The 20004-nt window shown below is 33.2% G+C and overlaps 4 protein-coding genes across 6 annotated transcripts; all 4 read right to left on the bottom strand.

Annotated features, from left to right (window-relative positions):
* Positions 1–180: 180 nt before the first annotated feature.
* LOC110634228 (LEAF RUST 10 DISEASE-RESISTANCE LOCUS RECEPTOR-LIKE PROTEIN KINASE-like 1.2) lies at positions 181–14659 on the bottom strand. 3 transcript variants are annotated; one of them, XM_058153902.1, is made up of 4 exons: positions 13769–14659; positions 1877–1912; positions 1464–1727; positions 181–1383 (listed from the first exon to the last, which is right to left on the bottom strand). In XM_058153902.1, exons 1-4 carry the CDS (start codon positions 14574–14576, stop codon positions 452–454), a joined length of 2040 nt encoding a protein of 679 aa, XP_058009885.1. In that variant the 5' UTR covers positions 14577–14659; the 3' UTR covers positions 181–451. The 3 variants fall into 3 exon arrangements, with proteins under 3 accessions (XP_058009885.1, XP_021638865.2, XP_021638866.2); XM_021783173.2 differs by lacking the exon at positions 13769–14659 and adding an exon at positions 11932–12768; XM_021783174.2 differs by lacking the exon at positions 13769–14659 and adding an exon at positions 2532–3967.
* LOC131183343 (LEAF RUST 10 DISEASE-RESISTANCE LOCUS RECEPTOR-LIKE PROTEIN KINASE-like 2.1) lies at positions 7110–8243 on the bottom strand. The gene has a single exon (XM_058154125.1). It carries the CDS (start codon positions 7920–7922, stop codon positions 7110–7112), a length of 813 nt encoding a protein of 270 aa, XP_058010108.1. The 5' UTR covers positions 7923–8243.
* Positions 8993–10583, bottom strand: LOC131183284 (LEAF RUST 10 DISEASE-RESISTANCE LOCUS RECEPTOR-LIKE PROTEIN KINASE-like 1.2). The gene has a single exon (XM_058153906.1). The coding sequence runs from the start codon at positions 9948–9950 to the stop codon at positions 9141–9143; it is 810 nt and encodes a 269-aa protein (XP_058009889.1). The 5' UTR covers positions 9951–10583; the 3' UTR covers positions 8993–9140.
* Positions 14660–16089: 1430 nt separating the features above from the next.
* On the bottom strand, positions 16090–18039 carry LOC131182950 (LEAF RUST 10 DISEASE-RESISTANCE LOCUS RECEPTOR-LIKE PROTEIN KINASE-like 2.7). The gene is made up of 2 exons (XM_058152482.1): positions 17280–18039; positions 16090–16184 (listed from the first exon to the last, which is right to left on the bottom strand). Exons 1-2 carry the CDS (start codon positions 18037–18039, stop codon positions 16090–16092), a joined length of 855 nt encoding a protein of 284 aa, XP_058008465.1.
* Positions 18040–20004: the final 1965 nt, after the last annotated feature.

Genomic DNA, 20004 nt, shown 5'->3' with positions numbered 1-20004 from the left:
TAAAATATACTTCACAGCAAGAATATGTTGATGACATGAGAAAAGCACCAAGAAACGAACATTCTCGCTTTGAGAAGTTTTCTTTTGTCAAGATTTGTCCCAAAGATCAATGTTTAGCAATGAAATGAACATCCGCTAATTACATATGTGCCAAGCAATGAAATGAAATGAAAATCAGTATGATGAATAAAACAATCTTTTATTTCAACTAATAATTAGTACAAAAGCAAAAAATCAGTTGAAAGTAACATATGCAAATAAGGTAATTACCCAAAATACCAACCTAACACCAATGACTTCCCAGACCATATGTACATCCCTTCCAAAATACTCATGTCTCACAGATGAAAAGAAACTGAAATTTTCCCATGCCTCATTGCATATGATGATACCAGCACTCATTCAACACTATCTATATATTTACTGCTAAACTCAGTGAAACAAGCAAAACTTAACTACTATTATTAGATGTTGTGGAACTGCTAGTCCATTGCGTCATGACTGTATCTGGAGAACGTGGCAACTGACAACTCTTCAACAACCCAACATCATCTGATTGAATATCTATCTCCTGTATCTTTTTTCCTATATTGTAGCCCTTGCTTTGTATCTCCTTTAGAGTCTCTAACACATTTTCCATAGATGGTCTCATCTCCTTTGCACCTTGCAAACATTGAAATGCCAACTCTGCCACTGCAGTTATCATTATCCTTGTTGCATTATCCGATTCAAATCCAAGATTACGGTCTACAAGCTCATGCAATGCGTCGCTTTGGATCTTATTGATTGCCATGTTAGACAAATTAATCTCATGGCGATGCCTAGTGATATCAACAGCAGGCATTGATGATATGAGCTCAATCAAGACCACCCCAAAACTATAGACATCACTCTTATCTGTCAGCTGATAGCATTCATGATACTCTGGATCGACATAACCAGGAGTTCCTTGTGGAGCAGTTGAAACATGGGTGACATCCAATGGAAAGAGGCGCGACAATCCAAAATCTGCAACTTTAACACAAAAAGTGTTGTCAAGAAGAATGTTGTTTGTTTTCACATCACGGTGGATAATATCTGAAGCATGGAGATATGCCAATGCATTAGCAGTCTCCACAGAAATTTTCATTCGAGTTTTCCATGGGAGTGCACCAGGCTTAGCCCTTTGTCCATGAAGATGATCAGCAACTGTGCCATTGGGAATGTACTCGTATACCAGTAGGAGCTCACGGCTGTGGCGAGAGGTGCACCCATATAGTGAGACAAGATGTGGATGGCGCAAGCGAGTTAGGATCTCAACTTCATTCATGAACTGCTCAACTCTCTTGTAATTGTTCTCGTACAAGCGTTTGACTGCAACAGCACGCCCATCTCGGAGTTTTCCTAAGTGGCAAGAAAATTTTTAATAAATTGTTCATTCGAATAAGAATGGCCAATGGTATATAATGAATGCGTGTTGTTACCATAATATACTGTTCCAAAACCTCCATCTCCAAGTTCCTTAGCAGAATCAAAATTTTTAGTAGCCTCTTCAAGTTCAGCATAGGTGAAAACAGGGACCCCAAAGTAGAGTCCTCCTCTCTCAATATCTGATTTTGAAGCGAAGTCTGATGTGATGCTTCGAGAAACAAAGGAAGATGGAGCATTTGGTTTTCTCTTGCGGCGCCGTATATAGATGTAGAAGATTAAACACATTATGGCTCCACCTGCAAAAGCTGACCCAACACCTGGAAGGAGAAGGTAGGGTGTGATAAGCATTCTCAATGACACAGTTTGTTGTGCAAGAAATTTCAATGTCATTTAGACATGAACTAAAGTTAAAAACGGCATAATAAGATAAAAATATGAAGAAAAAAGATCAGGGGAAGCATCTAACCTATACCAACTTTCATTCCCACATTCATACCATCGCCTGTAACAGAAAAATATGCAGGAATGAGATGTTAGAACATTCATAAATTTGAAAATACTGAAATTCTTTAGGTTTGTACAAGATCAGGACAGCTTTATTTACAGAAATTTAAGTGGTCCAATTCTGCTCTCTTTCATGTCTCTGGCAATTTTCAACTAGAAAACTTTAGTGTAACTTTTCCTGCTACTTGCTAGGTAATTCAATTTTATTTCTAGGAAGATGGAGGTTGAAGCATATCTTTTGCATGCAGAAAACGAATTATAGATGGTTTATAAATTAAATACATTTAATGGGGTAAAAGATTCAACAGCAAATACTGCAGAACATCAAAATTCAATGCATTTTCATAGGGTAATATCAGACAATTTTCAACATGTTCTGAAGGGATTGAAAGATATCTATGTATTATAAAAAAAAAATTAAAAAACCTAAATTTGATGATGTTTTAACCATTCAAATGAAATTAATTTTTCCTCAAAGCTACGATTTCAAATTTAGGGTTGGTGCAACAACTACTTTGAGAGTGACAAGCTCTACTCTTTGAAAAGGTCAAATGGAAAAAACAAACATGAAGAATTTTAAGCTGATGAAAAAGAATTTGAATTTCGCGAAGAGTTACCATCATCACAGGAATTGAGATGAGTTTGATCATGACAAAAACAAACAAATTCATGATTCTCAAATCCACAGCGGCCACCACTTCTCTCACAAGTGCTGCAATTATGCGCGGTCCAATTCAAGAGGAACCCCAGCTTCAAAATCTCAGTATAATCCTTATTGTACAAACTATAAACATCACTACCAGTGTGCAAAGGAGCATTGACGAAGTAGTTGCATGAGTTCAAAGAATAGCTGTAGTATAACTCCAGTTCTTCAATGTGAAACCCCGCAAAAGAAGAAACAGTAGAATTGGTGGCACAACTTATGGGATATATAGGGTAGTTTGCAGGCTCTGAGGTACAATTGTATAAGAAGGAAAAATCAATATAGCCAGGACTAATATTGAAGGGAGCTAGATCAAGGGTCACATTATGCAAAGGAATTGGACATGTATCCTCCTCATAGACCAAAGCACTAGCTACGAGGAAGGACTGATTGTTATAAAAGATATCTTTAATGATATAATCATCACTGGAGATTCTGAGAACTGGGTATTCTTGCTTACAAGTGATGTTGAAATGTGGGTAGCCACAGAAGGATTCTTGAACGTTAGATAAGAGAAAAGGGTAGCTTATATTGGGGCCTTTGCCACAGGATGTTGGTGCACAAGCCTGGAACTTTTGATCTGCTGACAGGGATTCCTCCGCCAAAGTAGTGAAGAAGAAGAAGAAGACAATAAAACAAATGAGAAGAGGTTTGTGAGATATGAAGAAGTAGAGAGGACCCATCTGGAGTAGAAGAACGAAGAGAAAAGGAGAGAAGCATTTGGAGGTAAGCAAGTCTATCAAGTTTGGTTTTAAGAGGCTAATTGCCAGCGATTATTTTGTTTTGTTTTATGATTAGAGTTTGACAAAGAGGAGAAAAGAGACAAAACTATTGGTTGAAGCAAAAGCAAAGACAACTTCAGAAGCATGGCCGGTTTCAAGCACATCTTATGTGGGGACGACCATACCGTGTGGACTAAAATAATGGCGTGGAATTGCTAGAATAAGGGGGGTAAGTGTTGAAAACTCGGTGTCAGGGGTGGACGGAGGCTACCTGCTTCCACGAAGAAGATAAGCGAAATTGACCAACTACAGTGCTCAACATCGTAAGGGCTCTGGATTGCAAAAGGGGAAGAAATTTCAACAGAAATAATGTGACAGTCAAACTGTGACGCAAAATTATTTTTTTTAGTAAGTTTGCTCAAACTTTCTGTATTGTGATTTGCAAACCATCCCTAAAATTATGTATTTGATCACCTCTTTCGAAGTTCTTTATCATATTAACTTTTTGCGTAGGATAATCAGCTTAGTCAATGACACCGTGCTAGACTTCCTATTTTGAATTGAAATCTTTAGTTTAGATAATTTTTAATTCTGATTAAGATTTATTTATTATTTCCTATTCTATTAATTCATTTTCCTATTCCAATTAAATTTTAATTTAGTTGTTTTCTTATTTTATCTAAAATTCAAACGCTAAGAAATGAGAAATAACCTTAATAATTTTAAATAATCTAATTAAAAATTCAGTAACGTGATTAAAATACTTATATTTTAATGAATTTGAAGTTCAAAGCTATAAAATTACTAAACCAGATATAAACTTAACTAATCCATCTCTTATGGATTTAAAAGCACAGCCCATAGATAAACTGTTTGCTGCATCATGACGATGTAGTAACAGACAGGTTATAAATAAGCAGAGAAAATGGAGATGACCATTTATACCTACCATACATGTATCCAAAGGATGTAACACAGAGCAGATTAGCATACAAAGAACTTGAAGTTGAAGGAGGCTGCTAGTGTTTCTGAGTGGGGAATTGGTTAGTTGAACCGAAAATGTGGAAAAAGAACCTTTCGCCTTCCATTTGGCAAACATTTTTGCAATCAAATGACAGATATACCCTTCAGATGCAAACTGAAGATTGGAGTCCAAGGATATGAATATGGAGGCCTTAACTTGTTGTCACTTTGTTGGACCTCCATATTTATGGCCTCTTTTATTTTTTTCTTTGTTCCCACCAATTAGGGAACTTCCAACACCGGGCCCAAAGAGAAAACTTTATGACCGAGGTACGAGACCGGCCCTGGAAAGAAGGTGCGGGCTCGATTTTGTGGCAAAAGGTTCAGTTGCAGAGGAGTCAACAAAGGCAGATTCCAAGTCCCTCATTTTATCATAGGCCGTTGACAGGTTCAAAATTGAAAGTAAACGCGGAAAGCAAACAAGACGCTCAACTCTTTTTCTCAAAAATTTTCTGAAATATGAAATAATCAAGGCCTTGGACCATGGCAATTGAATTAATTAAGAAAATTATGGGGCTATAAGTGGGAAGTTTCCCTTGGTATGCTCAGTGGCACATCAAGGTTACTGAGCCAAAGAGCAGAAGTGAAGAAAGTTGAGACTGTTTTGCTAATGAACAGAGTTGATCACAGGCAATGGATTCAGATTTTATGGAAAAATGGAAAGGAAAGGCATAACTGGCCAGATTTTGAAGTTATGAACTCTTTATCTTCAACCCCTAATGATGGCAATTCATGCGCTAATGCTATATATGTAGTCTAATCAGGATATGCCCGTACCATATGAATCCACATTTTATCTAATTTTTGTGGATGATTATGGCTATGCTAATAGTATTCACTAACCCTTCAGGCAGAACGATAAATCATATGGTGGAAAACACTTTTTTTATTTAGATGAGTAATGTTATGCGTACCTTTTGCTTTTGGACAATAAGGATAGGGTTGGTCACGGCAAAGACAAGTGAAGCGGAAAGTAGAAGAGTTGGTGGCGCATATCCCACCCGAATGCACACATTCAGAGCACATTGGAATTGTATCAGACATGTACGTTACTTTAAAGCCTTCTCTCAAAAGCTTCCAAAAAGCTTCCATTCCACCGCTAAGTTGTTCAACAGCCACCTTTGGAACTGGAACTTCTACCCGGATGTTACAATCTGAGGGGTCTTGGTTCCACATGCTCAAAAGCCGATCAGTTGCATAAAATGCATCCCGTTGTTCGCCATTTACAGCACACGGAATTTTGTATAAAGTGGGTACCTTCGTAACCTCGTTTGAGCAATTGTAGAATAGATTTACGTTTTCAAACTCCGGCACATAACTGAACGGAGTTTCGATCAGAGTTGTTTTAGGAATCTCAGCAACACCAGGAGGACAAATATTTTCCGATAAATCCTTTCGAGAAATGATCATCACTCTTTCGGATTGATACACGAATTTCACATAAAATTCTTGATCTTTTATAGTTATAATAGGGATCGGTCCTTCTCGGCACCGGAGCTTGAACCCTTGATAACCGCAGATTTCAGGTCGCTCATCGCTCCAGAAAGGATAAGAAAGATTTAACAGGTTTCCACACTGGAATGGTGTGAAGCACTCTCTATACAACTCATCTTCTTCACAATAAGATGTTGGAACAAAGACTAGGAGAAAGAAGAAGGTGATGATGAAGTGTACATGGGGCAGCAGGAAGACATGGGCACCCATTTTTTTTCCTCAGATAAGATGAAGGAGAGAAGAAATGGTAAGTGAAGGGGTTTTTTATGGTAATATATTGTAAAATAAATCTAAAGTATCTTTTTTCAAAGAAATGAAAGAGATAGGACAAGAAGGCTGCGACACTTCTTCCTCCCGTCCTATTATAATACATATAATGTAAATCAAGTGGCAAGAAATGAGTCCCTTTGGGAATTATGAATTATGCTTAGGAGATAGAAATGGCATTTAATTTGACCAAGACTTTGATGATTTGTTTGGTAGAAGATAATGGTGGGTCATAGACGCAAAGCAATTCCATAGACTTGTCTTTCCAAAAATTTGACCATTTGAAGCTGCCAGGAAAGAGCATTGCTATTGTCCATTGGAGACCATCACTCAAAAAGGACAGAGGCCCAAATGTATATAGTAATGCATAAACTTGCCAGGATTATTTCCCAGTGTTTTCCTTGTACTTTTATTCTATATAACAACATTTCTGTCTCCATTAAAATACGTATGAATTTGAAAAGCCAAAATTGCATGTGAGAATCCTCAGCCATATACTGTCTAGTTTTTTAATAGTCCAATTGAATAGTTCAATTCCACAAGTCCCACGAGACTTTGGACTTGGTCATCAACGTTGGAAGTTTCATCAGCTGACCCTAAATACATTTCTTTTTCCCCTGCTAGAGTGCTAATTACGTTGCATGATAAAATCTGACCATGGAGATTAAGGTTCATATAGAGAAAACTTCAAACCAAGATAATGGATTCAACGCGCTGGCCTAGAATTATGGTCGTGTGGAACAAATTAACATTAATTTTCAGCTACCATAGAGAAACTTGCTACCAGGAAAAGAGGTATATAGAAATATTTAAGGCAAGATGTCAATTTGGAAAGAAACCCCAGAAGCCAAAACCTTAGATTAGTTGAAATTCGAGGGAAATCATTAGACTTCGGATGCAATTGGATTCCTCTCATTAATGTTCACCTCCTATAATTAGTACCTAGGAGCCAACTTGATAGCTAAATTCAAGAGTCAAATGCACACTTACCTGAAGTAGTTTCTCCAGGATTCAACAAAGCTTCCTGATGGCATGGGGCTTGGACACGTCCTGGAATAAGCTTGGTCAGGGCAGAAGCAACTGAATTGATTCACAGTCCAATTATATCCACATCTTCCACCTGACCTTAAACAATCTCCACATTGCACTTGATCCAGAATCCACCTAACCTCAAAGCCTTGATTTAGAACTTGGATAACAGTCAACTCTGCTCGCAACAATCCCTGAACAGCCCTCGCCAGGATTGGAATTGCAATACTAATGTTGCAACCCAACAAAAATTCATTTCTGGAAACTGTGGGCACCATCAAGTAGGCATCCCGAGGAACGTTATTTATGGGGCAGCTAAATTCGTTAAAAGCCAAAGATTCTGGTGATAGTTCACAATTGTAGAACAAGGTGGCATCCACCACATCATTAGAAGTATAATTGAAGAGAGTAAGATTCAATGTGGTATTGAAGTATTGACGAGGACAAATGCTAGTCAGTAGATCTAGTCTCGCAATCCTCAGGATTTGAGTGTCAGGATTGATTGCAATGACCTGATACTTGAGGGACAAGATATCCAAAGTTGCTACTTCTTCCTTGCAATCAATCTTGAAGCCTGGCCTCCCACAGTACTCAGGCTGGTTGTTTCCCCAAAAGGGGTAGCTAATATGAGTGATGTTTCCACAGCTGAAAGGAGCACAGTTGGAGTATAGTTCATTACCATAGACATATCTTGGCAAGGATAATATTGAGAAGAGGAAGGCGATGATCAGAAAGGAGAGAAGGAAAGATAGGATGGAAGAAGTTTTCATCTTGAGAACTTGGAGAGGGAGAGATGTCAATAGATTTGCATTGGCAAAATAGAGAATTATAGATATTGAGTTCAATGTTCAGTAAATTGCGCTACACAGAAGGTGTTGACCCAGCAATGGTGATGAATAGGATATGAGGAAATGAAGGTTTCAACTTTATATAAATGTTGATAAGAGTGTTTTGCCTAACTTAAGATATTGAATGTTGAAGAAACTCAAACTCACATGCATTGATATGCAAGTAGAGGAAACATTCAAATCTTAATAACATATAGAACTTGTTTGAAACTAAAATTTTACTAGAAATCTATATGCGAAAAAAAAATTTTTTTTTTTAATTTAAAAAAATAATATAATTATATAAGAACTGAATTGAATTTTTTTTTATGGTAGAATTTAGGGTTTGAATTTAAAACTCTTTTTTACAGTAGTCTAATGAGATGCAATGGTCATGTGATGGCAATTATAACAACAAATAAGTGCTGGAGCGGCCAAGTAATGCATAGGAGAATATGAAAAAATGTTTATAATTTGGATTGAAATTTTATACAAAATTTGCATCAAAATAATGTTAATAGTTGGAGGGAAGGAACTATAATTTGACCATTTTATTTTTACTAGAATATTGATATTAAACTTAAAAATTTAAATTATTTTTTAAAAAAGATAAATTACATTTTAGCTCTCAAGTTATGTCATAATTAACATTTTTGTCTATTTATTTTTAAAAGTTAACGATTTAGTCAAATTAAAATACTAAAAAATAACTTAAAAAAATTGTAGCGTGTATTTTTTTTTTCTAAAACAAAAAAAAAATATAACTAGATTAATTACATATTCGACTAAGAATATTATATCTCTTATATTCACATACAAAATTATTAAATGCAACTAAAATATATGATTATAATATTTCTTATATTTATAAATGAATCTTTTCATAAATTATATAAGATGAATTTTATATTTATATAAATAAAGTAGAAATGTTTCAGTTGTAGCTAATAATTTTCATACTTTTGAAAAGATATCTATGTATTATAAAAAAAAATAAAAAAAATTAAAAAACCTAAATTGATGATGTTTTAACCATTCAAATGAAATGAATTTTTCCTCAAAGCTACGATTTCAAATTTAGGGTTGGTGCAACAACTACTTTGAGAGTGACAAGCTCTACTCTTTGAAAAGGTCAAATGGAAAAAACAAACATGAAGAATTTTAAGCTGATGAAAAAGAATTTGAATTTCGCGAAGAGTTACCATCATCACAGGAATTGAGATGAGTTTGATCATGACAAAAACAAACAAATTCATGATTCTCAAATCCACAGCGGCCACCACTTCTCGCACAAGTGCTGCAATTATGCGCGGTCCAATTCAAGAGGAACCCCAGCTTCAAAATCTCAGTATAATCCTTATTGTACAAACTATAAACATCACTACCAGTGTGCAGAGGAGCATTGACGAAGTAGTTGCATGAGTTCAAAGAATAGCTGTAGTATAACTCCAGTTCTTCAATGTGAAACCCCGCAAAAGAAGAAACAGTAGAATTGGTGGCACAACTTATGGGATATATAGGGTAGTTTGCAGGCTCTGAGGTACAATTGTATAAGAAGGAAAAATCAATATAGCCAGGACTAATATTGAAGGGAGCTAGATCAAGGGTCACATTATGCAAAGGAATTGGACATGTATCCTCCTCATAGACCAAAGCACTAGCTACGAGGAAGGACTGATTGTTATAAAAGATATCTTTAATGATATAATCATCACTGGAGATTCTGAGAACTGGGTATTCTTGCTTACAAGTGATGTTGAAATGTGGGTAGCCACAGAAGGATTCTTGAACGTTAGATAAGAGAAAAGGGTAGCTTATATTGGGGCCTTTGCCACAGGATGTTGGTGCACAAGCCTGGAACTTTTGATCTGCTGACAGGGATTCCTCGGCCAAATTAGTGAAGAAGAAGAAGAAGACAATGAAACAAATGAGAACAGGTTTGTGAGATATGAAGAAGTAGAGAGGACCCATCTGGAGTAGAAGAACGAAGAGAAAAGGAGAGAAGCATTTGGAGGTAAGTAAGTCTATCAAGTTTGGTTTTAAGAGGCTAATTGCCAGCGATTATTTTGTTTTGTTTTATGATTAGAGTTTGACAAAGAGGAGAAAAGAGACAAAACTATTGGTTGAAGCAAAAGCAAAGACAACTTCAGAAGCATGGCCGGTTTCAAGCACATCTTATGTGGGGACGACCAGACCGTGTGGACCAAAATAATGGCGTGGAATTGCTAGAATAAGGGGGGTAAGTGTTGAAAACTCGGTGTCAGGGTTGGACGGAGGCTACCTACTTCCACGAAGAAGATAAGCGAAATTAACCAACTACAGTGCTCAACATCGTAAGGGCTCTGGATTGCAAAAGGGGAAGAAATTTCAACAGAAATAATGTGACAGTCAGACTGTGACGCAAAACTTTTTTTTTTTAGTAAGTTCGTTCAAACTTGCGGTATTGCGATCTGCAAAGCATCCCTAAAACTGTGTATTTGATCACCTCCTTCGAAGTTCTTTATCATATTAACTTTTTGCGTAGGATAACCAGCTTGGTCAATGACGCCGTGCTAGATTTCCTATTTTGAACTGAAATCTTTAATTTAGATAATTTTTTATTCTGATTAAGATTTATTTATTATTTCCTATTCTATTAATTCATTTTCCTATTCCAATTAAATTTGAATTTAGTTGTTTTCTTATTTTATCTAAAATCCAAACGCTAAGAAAAGAGAAATAATCTTAACAAGTTTAAATAACCTAATTAAAAATTTAGTAACCAGATTAAAGTAATTATATTTTAGTGAATTTGAAGTTCAAACCTATAAAATTACTAAACCAGATATAAACTTAATTAATCCATCTCTTATGGATTTAAAAGCACAGCCCATAGATAATCTGTTTGCTGCATCATAACGATGTAGTAATAGACAGGTTATAAGTAAGCAGAGAAAATGGAGATGAACATTTATACCTACTATACATATATCCAAAGGATGTAACACAGAGCAGATTAGCATACAAAGAACTTGAAGTTGAAGGAGGCTGCTAGTGTTTCTGAGTGGGGAATTGGTTAGTTGAACCGAAAATGTGGAAAAAGAACCTTTCGTCTTCCATTTGGCAAACATTTTTGCAATCAAAGGAAAGGTATACCCTTCAGATGCAAACTGAAGATTGGAGTCCAAGGATATGAATATGGGGGCCTAAACTTGTAGTCACTTTTTGGACCTCCATATTTATGGCCTCTTTTATTTTTTTCTTTGTTCCCACCATTTAGGGAACTTCCAACACAGGCCCAAAGAGAAAACTTTATGACCGAGGTACGAGGCCCGGCCCTGGAAAGAAGGTGAGGGCTCGATTTTGTGGCAAAAGGTTCAGTTGCAGAGGAGTCAACAAAGGCAGATTCCAAGTCCCTTATTTTATCATAGGCCGTTGACAGGTTCAAAATTGAAAGTAAACGTGGAAAGCAAACAAGACGCTCAACTCTTTTTCTCAAAAATTTTCTGAAATATGAAATAATCAAGGCCTTGGACGATGGCAATTGAATTAATTAAGAAAATTATGGGGCTATAAATGGGAAGTTTCCCTTCGTATGCTCAGTGGCACATCAAGGTTACTGAGCCAAAGAGCAGAAGTGAAGAAAGTTGAGACTGTTATGCTAATGAACAGAGTTGATCACAGGAAATGGATTCAGATTTTATGGAAAAATGGAAAGGAAAGGCATAACTGGCCAGATTTTGAAGTTATGAACTCTTTATCTTCAACCCCTAATGATGGCAATTCATGCGCTAATGCTATATATGTAGTCTAATCAGGATATGTCCTCAACGTACCATATGAATCCACATTTTATCTAATTTTTGTGGATGATTATGGCTATGCTAATAGTATTCACTAACCCTTCAGGCAGAACAATAAATCATATGGTGGAAAACACTTTTTTTATTTAGATGAGTAATGTTATGCGTACCTTTTGCTTTTGGACAATTATAAGGATAGGGTTGGTCACGGCAAAGACAAGTGAAGCGGAAAGTAGAAGAGTTGGTGCCGCATATCCCACCGGAATGCACACAGTCAGAGCACATTGGAATTGTATCAAACATGTACGTTACGTTAAAACCTTCTCTCAAAGCCTTACTTAAAGCTTCCATTCCACCACTAATAAGGTGTTCAACATCCACCTTTGGAACTGGAACTTCTACCCGGATGTTACAATCTGAGGGGTCTTGGTTCCACATGCTCAAAAGCCGATCAGTTGCATAAAATGCATCCCGTTGTTCGCCATTTACAGCACACGGAATTTTGTATAAAGTGGGTACCTTCGTAACCTCGTTTGAGCAATCGTAGAATAGAGTTATGTTTTCAAGCTCCGATGCATAACTGAACGGAGTCCCGCTCAGAGTTGTATTTTTAATGTCAGCAACATTCCCGGGAGGACAAACATTACCCCATAAATCCCTTCGAGCAATGGTCATCACTAGTGTGGATTGATTCACGGACGTCACAAAAAATTCTTGATTATTTATAGCTATAATAGGGGACGGACCTTCTTGGCACCGGAGCCTGAATCCTTGATAACCGCAGAATTCAGATCGCTCATCGCTCCAGAAAGGATAAGAAAGATTTGACAGGTGTCCACACTGGAATGGTGTGAAGCACTCTCTATACAACTCATCTTCTTCACAATAAGATGTTGGAACAAAGACTAGGAGAAAGAAGAAGGTGATGATGAAGTGTACATGGGGCAGCAGGAAGACATGGGCACCCATTTTTTTTCCTCAGATAAGATGAAGGAGAGAAGAAATGGTAAGAGAAGGGGTTTTGATGGTAATATATTGTAAAATAAATCTAAAGTATCTTTTTTCAAAGAAATGAAAGAGACAGGACAAGAACGCTGCTACACTTATTCCTCCCGTCCTATTATAATACATATAATGTAAATCAAGTGGCAAGAAATGAGTCCCTTTGGGAATTATGAATTATGCTTAGGAGATAGAAATGGCATTTAATTTGACCAAGACTTTGATGATTTGTTTGGTAGAAGATAATGGTGGGTCATAGACGCAAAGCAATTCCATAGACTTGTCTTTCCAAAAATTTGACCATTTGAAGCTGCCAGGAAAGAGCATTGCTATTGTCCATTGGAGACCATCACTCAAAAAGGACAGAGGCCCAAATGTATATAGTAATGCATAAACTTGCCAGGATTATTTCCCAGTGTTTTCCTTGTACTTTTATTCTACATAACAACATTTCTGTCTCCCTTAAAACACGTGTGAAGCCAAAATTGCATGTGAGAATCCTCAGCCATATATTGTCTAGTTTTTTAATAGTCCAATTGAATAGTTCAATTCCACAAGTCCCACAAGACGTTGGACTTGGTCATCAACGTTGGAAGTTTCATCAGCTGACCCTAAATACATTTCTTTTTCCCCTGCTAGAGTGCTAATTACGTTGCATGATAAAATCTGACCATGGAGATTAAGGTTCATATAGAGAAAACTTCAAACCAAGATAATGGATTCAACGCGCTGGCCTAGAATTATGGTCGTGTGGAACAAATTAACATTAATTTTCAGCTACCATAGAGAAACTTGCTACCAGGAAAAGAGGTATATAGAAATATTCAAGGCAAGATGTCAATTTGGAAAGAAACCCCAGAAGCCAAAACCTTAGATTAGTTGAAATTCGAGGGAAATCATTAGACTTCGGATGCAATTGGATTCCTCTTATTAATGTTCACTTCCTATAATTAGTACCTAGGAGCCAACTTGATAGCTAAATTCAAGAGTCAAATGCACACTTACCTGAAGTAGTTTCTCCAGGATTCAACAAGCTTCCTGATGGCATGGGGCTTGGACACGTCCTGGAATAAGCTTGGTCAGGGCAGAAGCAACTGAATTGATTCACAGTCCAATTATATCCACATCTTCCACCTGACCTTAAACAATCTCCACATTGCACTTGATCCAGAATCCACCTAACCTCAAAGCCTTGATTTAGAACTTGGATAACAGTCAACTCTGCTCGCAACAATCCCTGAACAGCCCTCGCCAGGATTGGAATTGCAATACTAATGTTGCAACCCAACAAAAATTCATTTCTGGAAACTGTGGGCACCATCAAGTAGGCATCCCGAGGAACGTTATTTATGGGGCAGCTAAATTCGTTAAAAGCCAAAGATTCTGGTGATAGTTCACAATTGTAGAACAAGGTGGCATCCACCACATCATTAGAAGTATAATTGAAGAGAGTAAGATTCAATGTGGTATTGAAGTATTGACGAAGACAAATGCTAGTCAGTAGATCTAGTCTCGCAATCCTCAGGATTTGAGTGTCAGGATTGATTGCAATGACCTGATACTTGAGGGACAAGATATCCAAAGTTGCTACTTCTTCCTTGCAATCAATCTTGAAGCCTGGCCTCCCACAGTACTCAGGCTGGTTGTTTCCCCAAAAGGGGTAGCTAATATCAGTGATGTTTCCACAGCTGAAAGGAGCACAGTTGGAGTATAGTTCATTACCATAGACATATCTTGGCAAGGATAATATTGAGAAGAGGAAGGCGATGATCAGAAAGGAGAGAAGGAAAGATTGGATGGAAGAAGTTTTCATCTTGAGAACTTGGAGAGGGAGAGATGTCAAAAGATTTACATTGGCAAAATAGAGAATTATAGATATGGAGTTCAATGTTCAGTAAATTGCGCTACACAGAAGGTGTTGACCCAGCAATGGTGATGAATAGGATATGAGGGAATTGAAGGTTTCAACTTTATATAAATATTGCTTAGAGTGTTTTGCCGAACTTAAGATATTGAATGTTGAAGAAACTCAAACTCACATGCATTGATATGCAAGTAGAGGAAGCATTCAAATCTTAATAACATATAGAACTTGTTTGAAACTAAAATTTTACTAGAAATCTATATGCGAAAAAATTTTTTTTTTTAATTTAAAAAAATAATATAATTATATAAGAACTGAATTGAATTTTTTTTTCTTGAAATCCAAGTGTAAACTAGTTGTGGTGGTAAATTTTATGGTAGAATTTAAGGTTTGAATTTAAAACTCTTTTTTACATAGGTGCTGGAGTGGCAATTATAACAACAAATAAGTGCTGGAGTGGCCAAGTAATGCATAGGAGAATATGAAAAAATGTTTATAAGTTGGATTGAAATTTTATACAAAATTTGCATCAAAATAATGTTAATAGTTGGAGGGAAGGAACTATAATTTGACCATTTTATTTTTACTAGAATATTTATATTAAAATTAAAAATTTAAATTATTTTTTAAAAAAGATAAATTACATTTTAGCTCTCAAGTTATATCATAATTAACACTTTTGTCTATTTATTTTTAAAAGTTAACGATTTAGTCAAATTAAAAGACTAAAAAATAACTTAAAAAAATTGTAGCGTGTATTTTTTTTTCTAAAATAAATAAAAAATATATAAATAGATTAATCACATATTCGACTAAGAATATTATATCTCTTATATTTACATACAAAATTATTAAATGCAACTGAAATATATGATTGTAATATTTCTTATATTTATAAATGAATCTTTTCATAAATTATATAAGATGAATTTTATATTTATATAAATAAAGTAGAAATGTTTCAATTGTAGCTAATAATCTTCATACTTTTGAAGCCTCTTTTATTATGAATTAAAAAAATTAATAATTAGAGATGACAATTAATTAAATTTTTTAGAGCACTCGATCCGATTGAATCCTAATAAAATGAATTTAGGTAATATATAATCAGATTTAAAACGAGTTTAGATTTGAAAATTAATATTCCAATGGATTCGGTTCTGGTTCAGATTTACGTGTTAAATATATGTTGCCGAACTCATTTATGCAAATATTTAATTAAATGTAAAATATATATTTTTTATAATAATATTTATAAATTTATATACATTTTATTTAAAAAAAATAGAAGTTAAATATTTTATAGAATTATTAATTTTAAAATATAAATTATTAATTAAAATATATAAAATTAAGTAGATTCGCTTATTTTTTCAGATAATAATAACTAAATTTGAAATGGATTTAAGGAGTTGAAAATAAATTTCAATTAAATTTAAAATAAATTTAAATTTTAAAAATATTAAGTGTGTGATATTCTCCGAGGCCTATCCATTGCTATCCCATCAACAATTGAAAAGAAACCCACAGTTCCGCTACCAATCAAGCAAAAATTCACTGGTAATTGTTAAAATTATATATTGTGAAATAATAAAAATGTAAATTCTAACTTTATATATATATATATATATATATATATATATATATATATATATATATATATATATATATATATATATAAAATGAAAGTCAAAAGTCAAATTCAATTGTGGAATATCCAAATTAATTAAACTCATATTTTGTTTCAGTCACTAGATTTTCTCGAAAAAAAAAATAAATTATTTAATTAAAAAAATATTGCAGCTTGATAATGATTTTCCTAATATATTTATGGTACGATTTAATTAGACTCAATTATAGTCTAATTTTTTAATCAAATTAATTTAATTTAAAATTAAAATTATATTAAAACTTATCAAAATTGAATTAATTAAAAATCAATTCAAATTTAATTAACATTGTTAGATTTAATTCCATTTGATTTTATATTAAAATTAAATTTATTTTTAAAAATTTAAATCATTAAATTTAATAAAAATCTAAATTAAATCAAAATTAAATTAAAAATAAAATTAAAATTGAAACATAAATTAAAAGGGTAATTATTACACGTGATCACTCAAATTATGAGTATTTTTATAAAAATAATTTAATTTTAATTGCTTTTATAAAACTTATTAAACTTCAATTTAATTTCATAAAAGTTATTATAACTAGAAATTAAAGGTATTTATATTAACTGGTTGATCTATTAATTATTTTATAAATAAAATAACCTAATTAGCGATTATTTGTAAAGAAGAAAATGAAAAAGAGAAGCGGTTTGACTATGAAGGTATAGTTGAATTTATTTTATAAATTTTATATTTTTTAAGAAATTAATAAAAATAAGATAATTTTATTTATAAAATTTTGCATATATTATATTAATTTAGAAATTAATTTTTAATTATAGTAATTTTTATTAAATTAAATTAAAATTTAATGAGTTATATAAAAAAGTTAAAATTTGATAATTTTTATAAAAATATTTATAAAATTAAGTAAGATATTTACCCTAAATTAAAGAGAATCTTGCAATCCGAAACTGATGATCATCCAATTGATTAGGTATTTTCTAAATAAAATAAAATAAATAAAAAATGAGAGTACCTTTGCACCGGTCCCCATGTGCAGTACCATCGCCGCAAAAGCATAGAAACTCCGCCGTAGTCTTATTGTACCCACAGAATCCATCGGAATCTTCACAAACACCACAATACTTAACTGTCCCCCAATCTAGCATAAACCCCTTATTCATGGCCCCACCAAATCCACGAATCAAATCATTACCTATGATCTCCTTCTTCATCACCGTCACCACCACTTTCTCCTCACACTTTCCAACCCATTCCATGTCATCTATTTGGTTCTCCATTGTAATAATGTAGGACTGCAGCTTACCATATCCCAAGCACCCAATGGCGGAGGGTGAAAAAGAAAATGGGCTAGAACTGCAATTAAAGTAAAAGGTGAGGTTCAAATCTAAATTAGTGTAATCTAGTGGTAGGTTTTGTAAAGTCAGGTTTTGACGTGCCCTGGGACATGTGTGGCCGGTGGCATCAATATCCACTAGAGCAATGGTATAATCTGCGTAGTTTATGTCTTTCACATAATAAGTGTCGTTTGTCAATTTAAGCACAGGCTCGCCATTAGAGCATGAAAGACCAAACTCTGGATACCCACAACATAAATCAAAGCTATCATCACCAATATGCCAAAATGGGTATTTAATTGGGATTCCATTGCCACAATCATAGGTGGAACATCTAGGCAAAATTGAAATATTGTTGTCACAATGAGAGTGGATGATGAAGAAGAAAATGAAAGAAGCAAGGAAGAGGAGGACATGCTGCTGAGGTTTTGAAATCATGGTATCGCGTGCTTAATTTGAATAGAATGAGAAAATGGAGAAGGGTTCGTGGTGGGTTTTATAAGGGACGAAGTTATGTGAAATTACATAAATCTCCTTCATATCTGAATAATTTTAAGTGTAATTTAGGTGTGATAAAGGTTGAAGGGCAGCTCAAAAAGGGGTAAAATTGAAATTGGTGTACAATTGGAAAAAGATGAGGACATGTACAAAGAAATTTTGTTCTTTGACTGTTCTCTTGGAAATAATTGTTACTTTATTAAAGTTGCTTTAAAATATTAAGAAACGTGTTGCGACCACTTTGCTTTCATATTTTCTCATTAATAAATTTTAATTTTATAGTATCATAAGGATAAGAATAAATTATGATTCGGTCCTTAAAGTTTGATTAAATTTATAATTTAATTTTTACTGTTAGAATTTTATTAAGTTATTATTAATTTAAAAAAAATCAAAATTTCCTTATCTTTATTTTTAATATGAAAATAATTTAGTTCTTAAGGTTTTAATTTTTTAATAATTTAATTTTTAAGATTTTATTTTATTAACAAATTTAGTTCTTATAATTTTAAAACGAAGGTCACATCAAATTAAAAAATTTTAAATTTAAATTATTAAAATATGAATTAATTACTTTAAGGTGCTTAAAAATTTTGGTTAATTATAAAAATATCTATATATTTTATAAATTGATCCTTAAATATTATAACTATTTATAATTAAGCCTTTCTAATTTTGTAAAATTCTATTTATGTCATTATTATATTAATATATATATATATATCTCAATTTATAATATCTTCATATATTATATTATATTATTAAATATAAAAAAAAATATGAATATAAATGCAAATTGCTGTTAAAATAAAATCCAAGGAATAAATTATTTTCAAATTGAAAATAGAGTTAAAAGGATTTTGATATTTTTACTAAATTTACTGAGGAATTAACTATAATTCTAATGGTGGGAACTAACTTATAGTTTTATTAAAATGTCAAGAACTAAATTGTTTGGTTTTAAAACTAATTTGTCAATGACTGATTTGTAGGTTTAACCAAATCTCAGTAACTAAATTATTAATAAAATAAAATTTTAGGGACTAAATTATATTTATATTGAAAATAAAGTTAAGGCATTTTAATTATTTTTATTAAAATTAATGATAATTTAACTGAAATTCTAATGATAAGAACGAAGTTGCAGATTTTGTCAAATTTCAATATATAAATACTTATTTTAAAAATATAAAAATTAAGTTATAAATTTCATCAAATTTCAAGAACTAAATTATAATTTATCCAAAAATAATTTTTTTTTATCGTTAAGGTACGTCATTATTATTAGAGTCATACCAAAATGGGTGACTTTGATAGAATATATCAAATTTTTTATTTTCTATAAGTGTGAAGGATGAAAGAAAATTTGCATAGGTGTTTACACACAACGGTAAAAGGAGATTTTTGAACTCTTGAAAGTTTGACGAGGCTTTTGATAAAGAAAACATCCTTTGTGTACTTGTTCATATTTAAAAATAATGTATTTTCTTTTTATTAAAGAAATATTTTTGTTGAATAATTTTTCTGAATGTCTCAAATATTATAAAATATAGAAAATATTTTCTAAAAAAATATTTTTTGTGAAACAAACGAAGCTTAGAGTGGAGTTAAATATGAACTATTTTCTCAACATCTTAATTGACGGGTATACGGAGACCATGACTTTAACAAAAATGAAGACTATCTTAGTCTTTCCTCTTTGATAAAATAATAATAATATTTTAAATAATATTTAATTTACACAAACAATAACTTATTCTAATTTTTAATTTACCCGAAGACTTGGTGCCCATGGCAACTTGGCAAAAGGCATAAAATATAAGCAAACAATGGATTCAATCTGTTGAAATTGAAGCGATGGTTTCAAAGAAAAAGAAAGGATAATATGGAAGATTAAAATATTTA

The sequence above is a fragment of the Hevea brasiliensis genome, chromosome 9 (genome assembly GCF_030052815.1).
Source record: "Hevea brasiliensis isolate MT/VB/25A 57/8 chromosome 9, ASM3005281v1, whole genome shotgun sequence".
Taxonomy (NCBI): domain Eukaryota; kingdom Viridiplantae; phylum Streptophyta; class Magnoliopsida; order Malpighiales; family Euphorbiaceae; genus Hevea; species Hevea brasiliensis.
Note: the sequence above shows the minus strand (reverse complement) of the source record. Positions and strands in the feature narration are given on the sequence as shown.

Bases quoted from the DNA above. Each gene is read 5' to 3' on its own strand.
- LOC131183343 (XM_058154125.1), bottom strand. From the start codon at position 7,922: ATGAAAACTTCTTCCATCCTATCTTTCCTTCTCTCCTTTCTGATCATC.
- LOC131182950 (XM_058152482.1), bottom strand. From the start codon at position 18,039: ATGATTTCAAAACCTCAGCAGCATGTCCTCCTCTTCCTTGCTTCTTTC. The intron at 16,185-17,279 runs GTACTCTCATTT...AACAATTACCAG, and splicing joins ACATGGGGACCGGTGCAAAG to TGAATTTTTGCTTGATTGGT.
- LOC110634228 (XM_058153902.1), bottom strand. From the start codon at position 14,576: ATGAAAACTTCTTCCATCCAATCTTTCCTTCTCTCCTTTCTGATCATC. The intron at 1,728-1,876 runs GTTAGATGCTTC...TTCTCCTTCCAG, and splicing joins GGGAATGAAAGTTGGTATAG to GTGTTGGGTCAGCTTTTGCA. The intron at 1,384-1,463 runs GTAACAACACGC...CTTGCCACTTAG, and splicing joins TTTTGGAACAGTATATTATG to GAAAACTCCGAGATGGGCGT.
- LOC131183284 (XM_058153906.1), bottom strand. From the start codon at position 9,950: ATGGGTCCTCTCTACTTCTTCATATCTCACAAACCTGTTCTCATTTGT.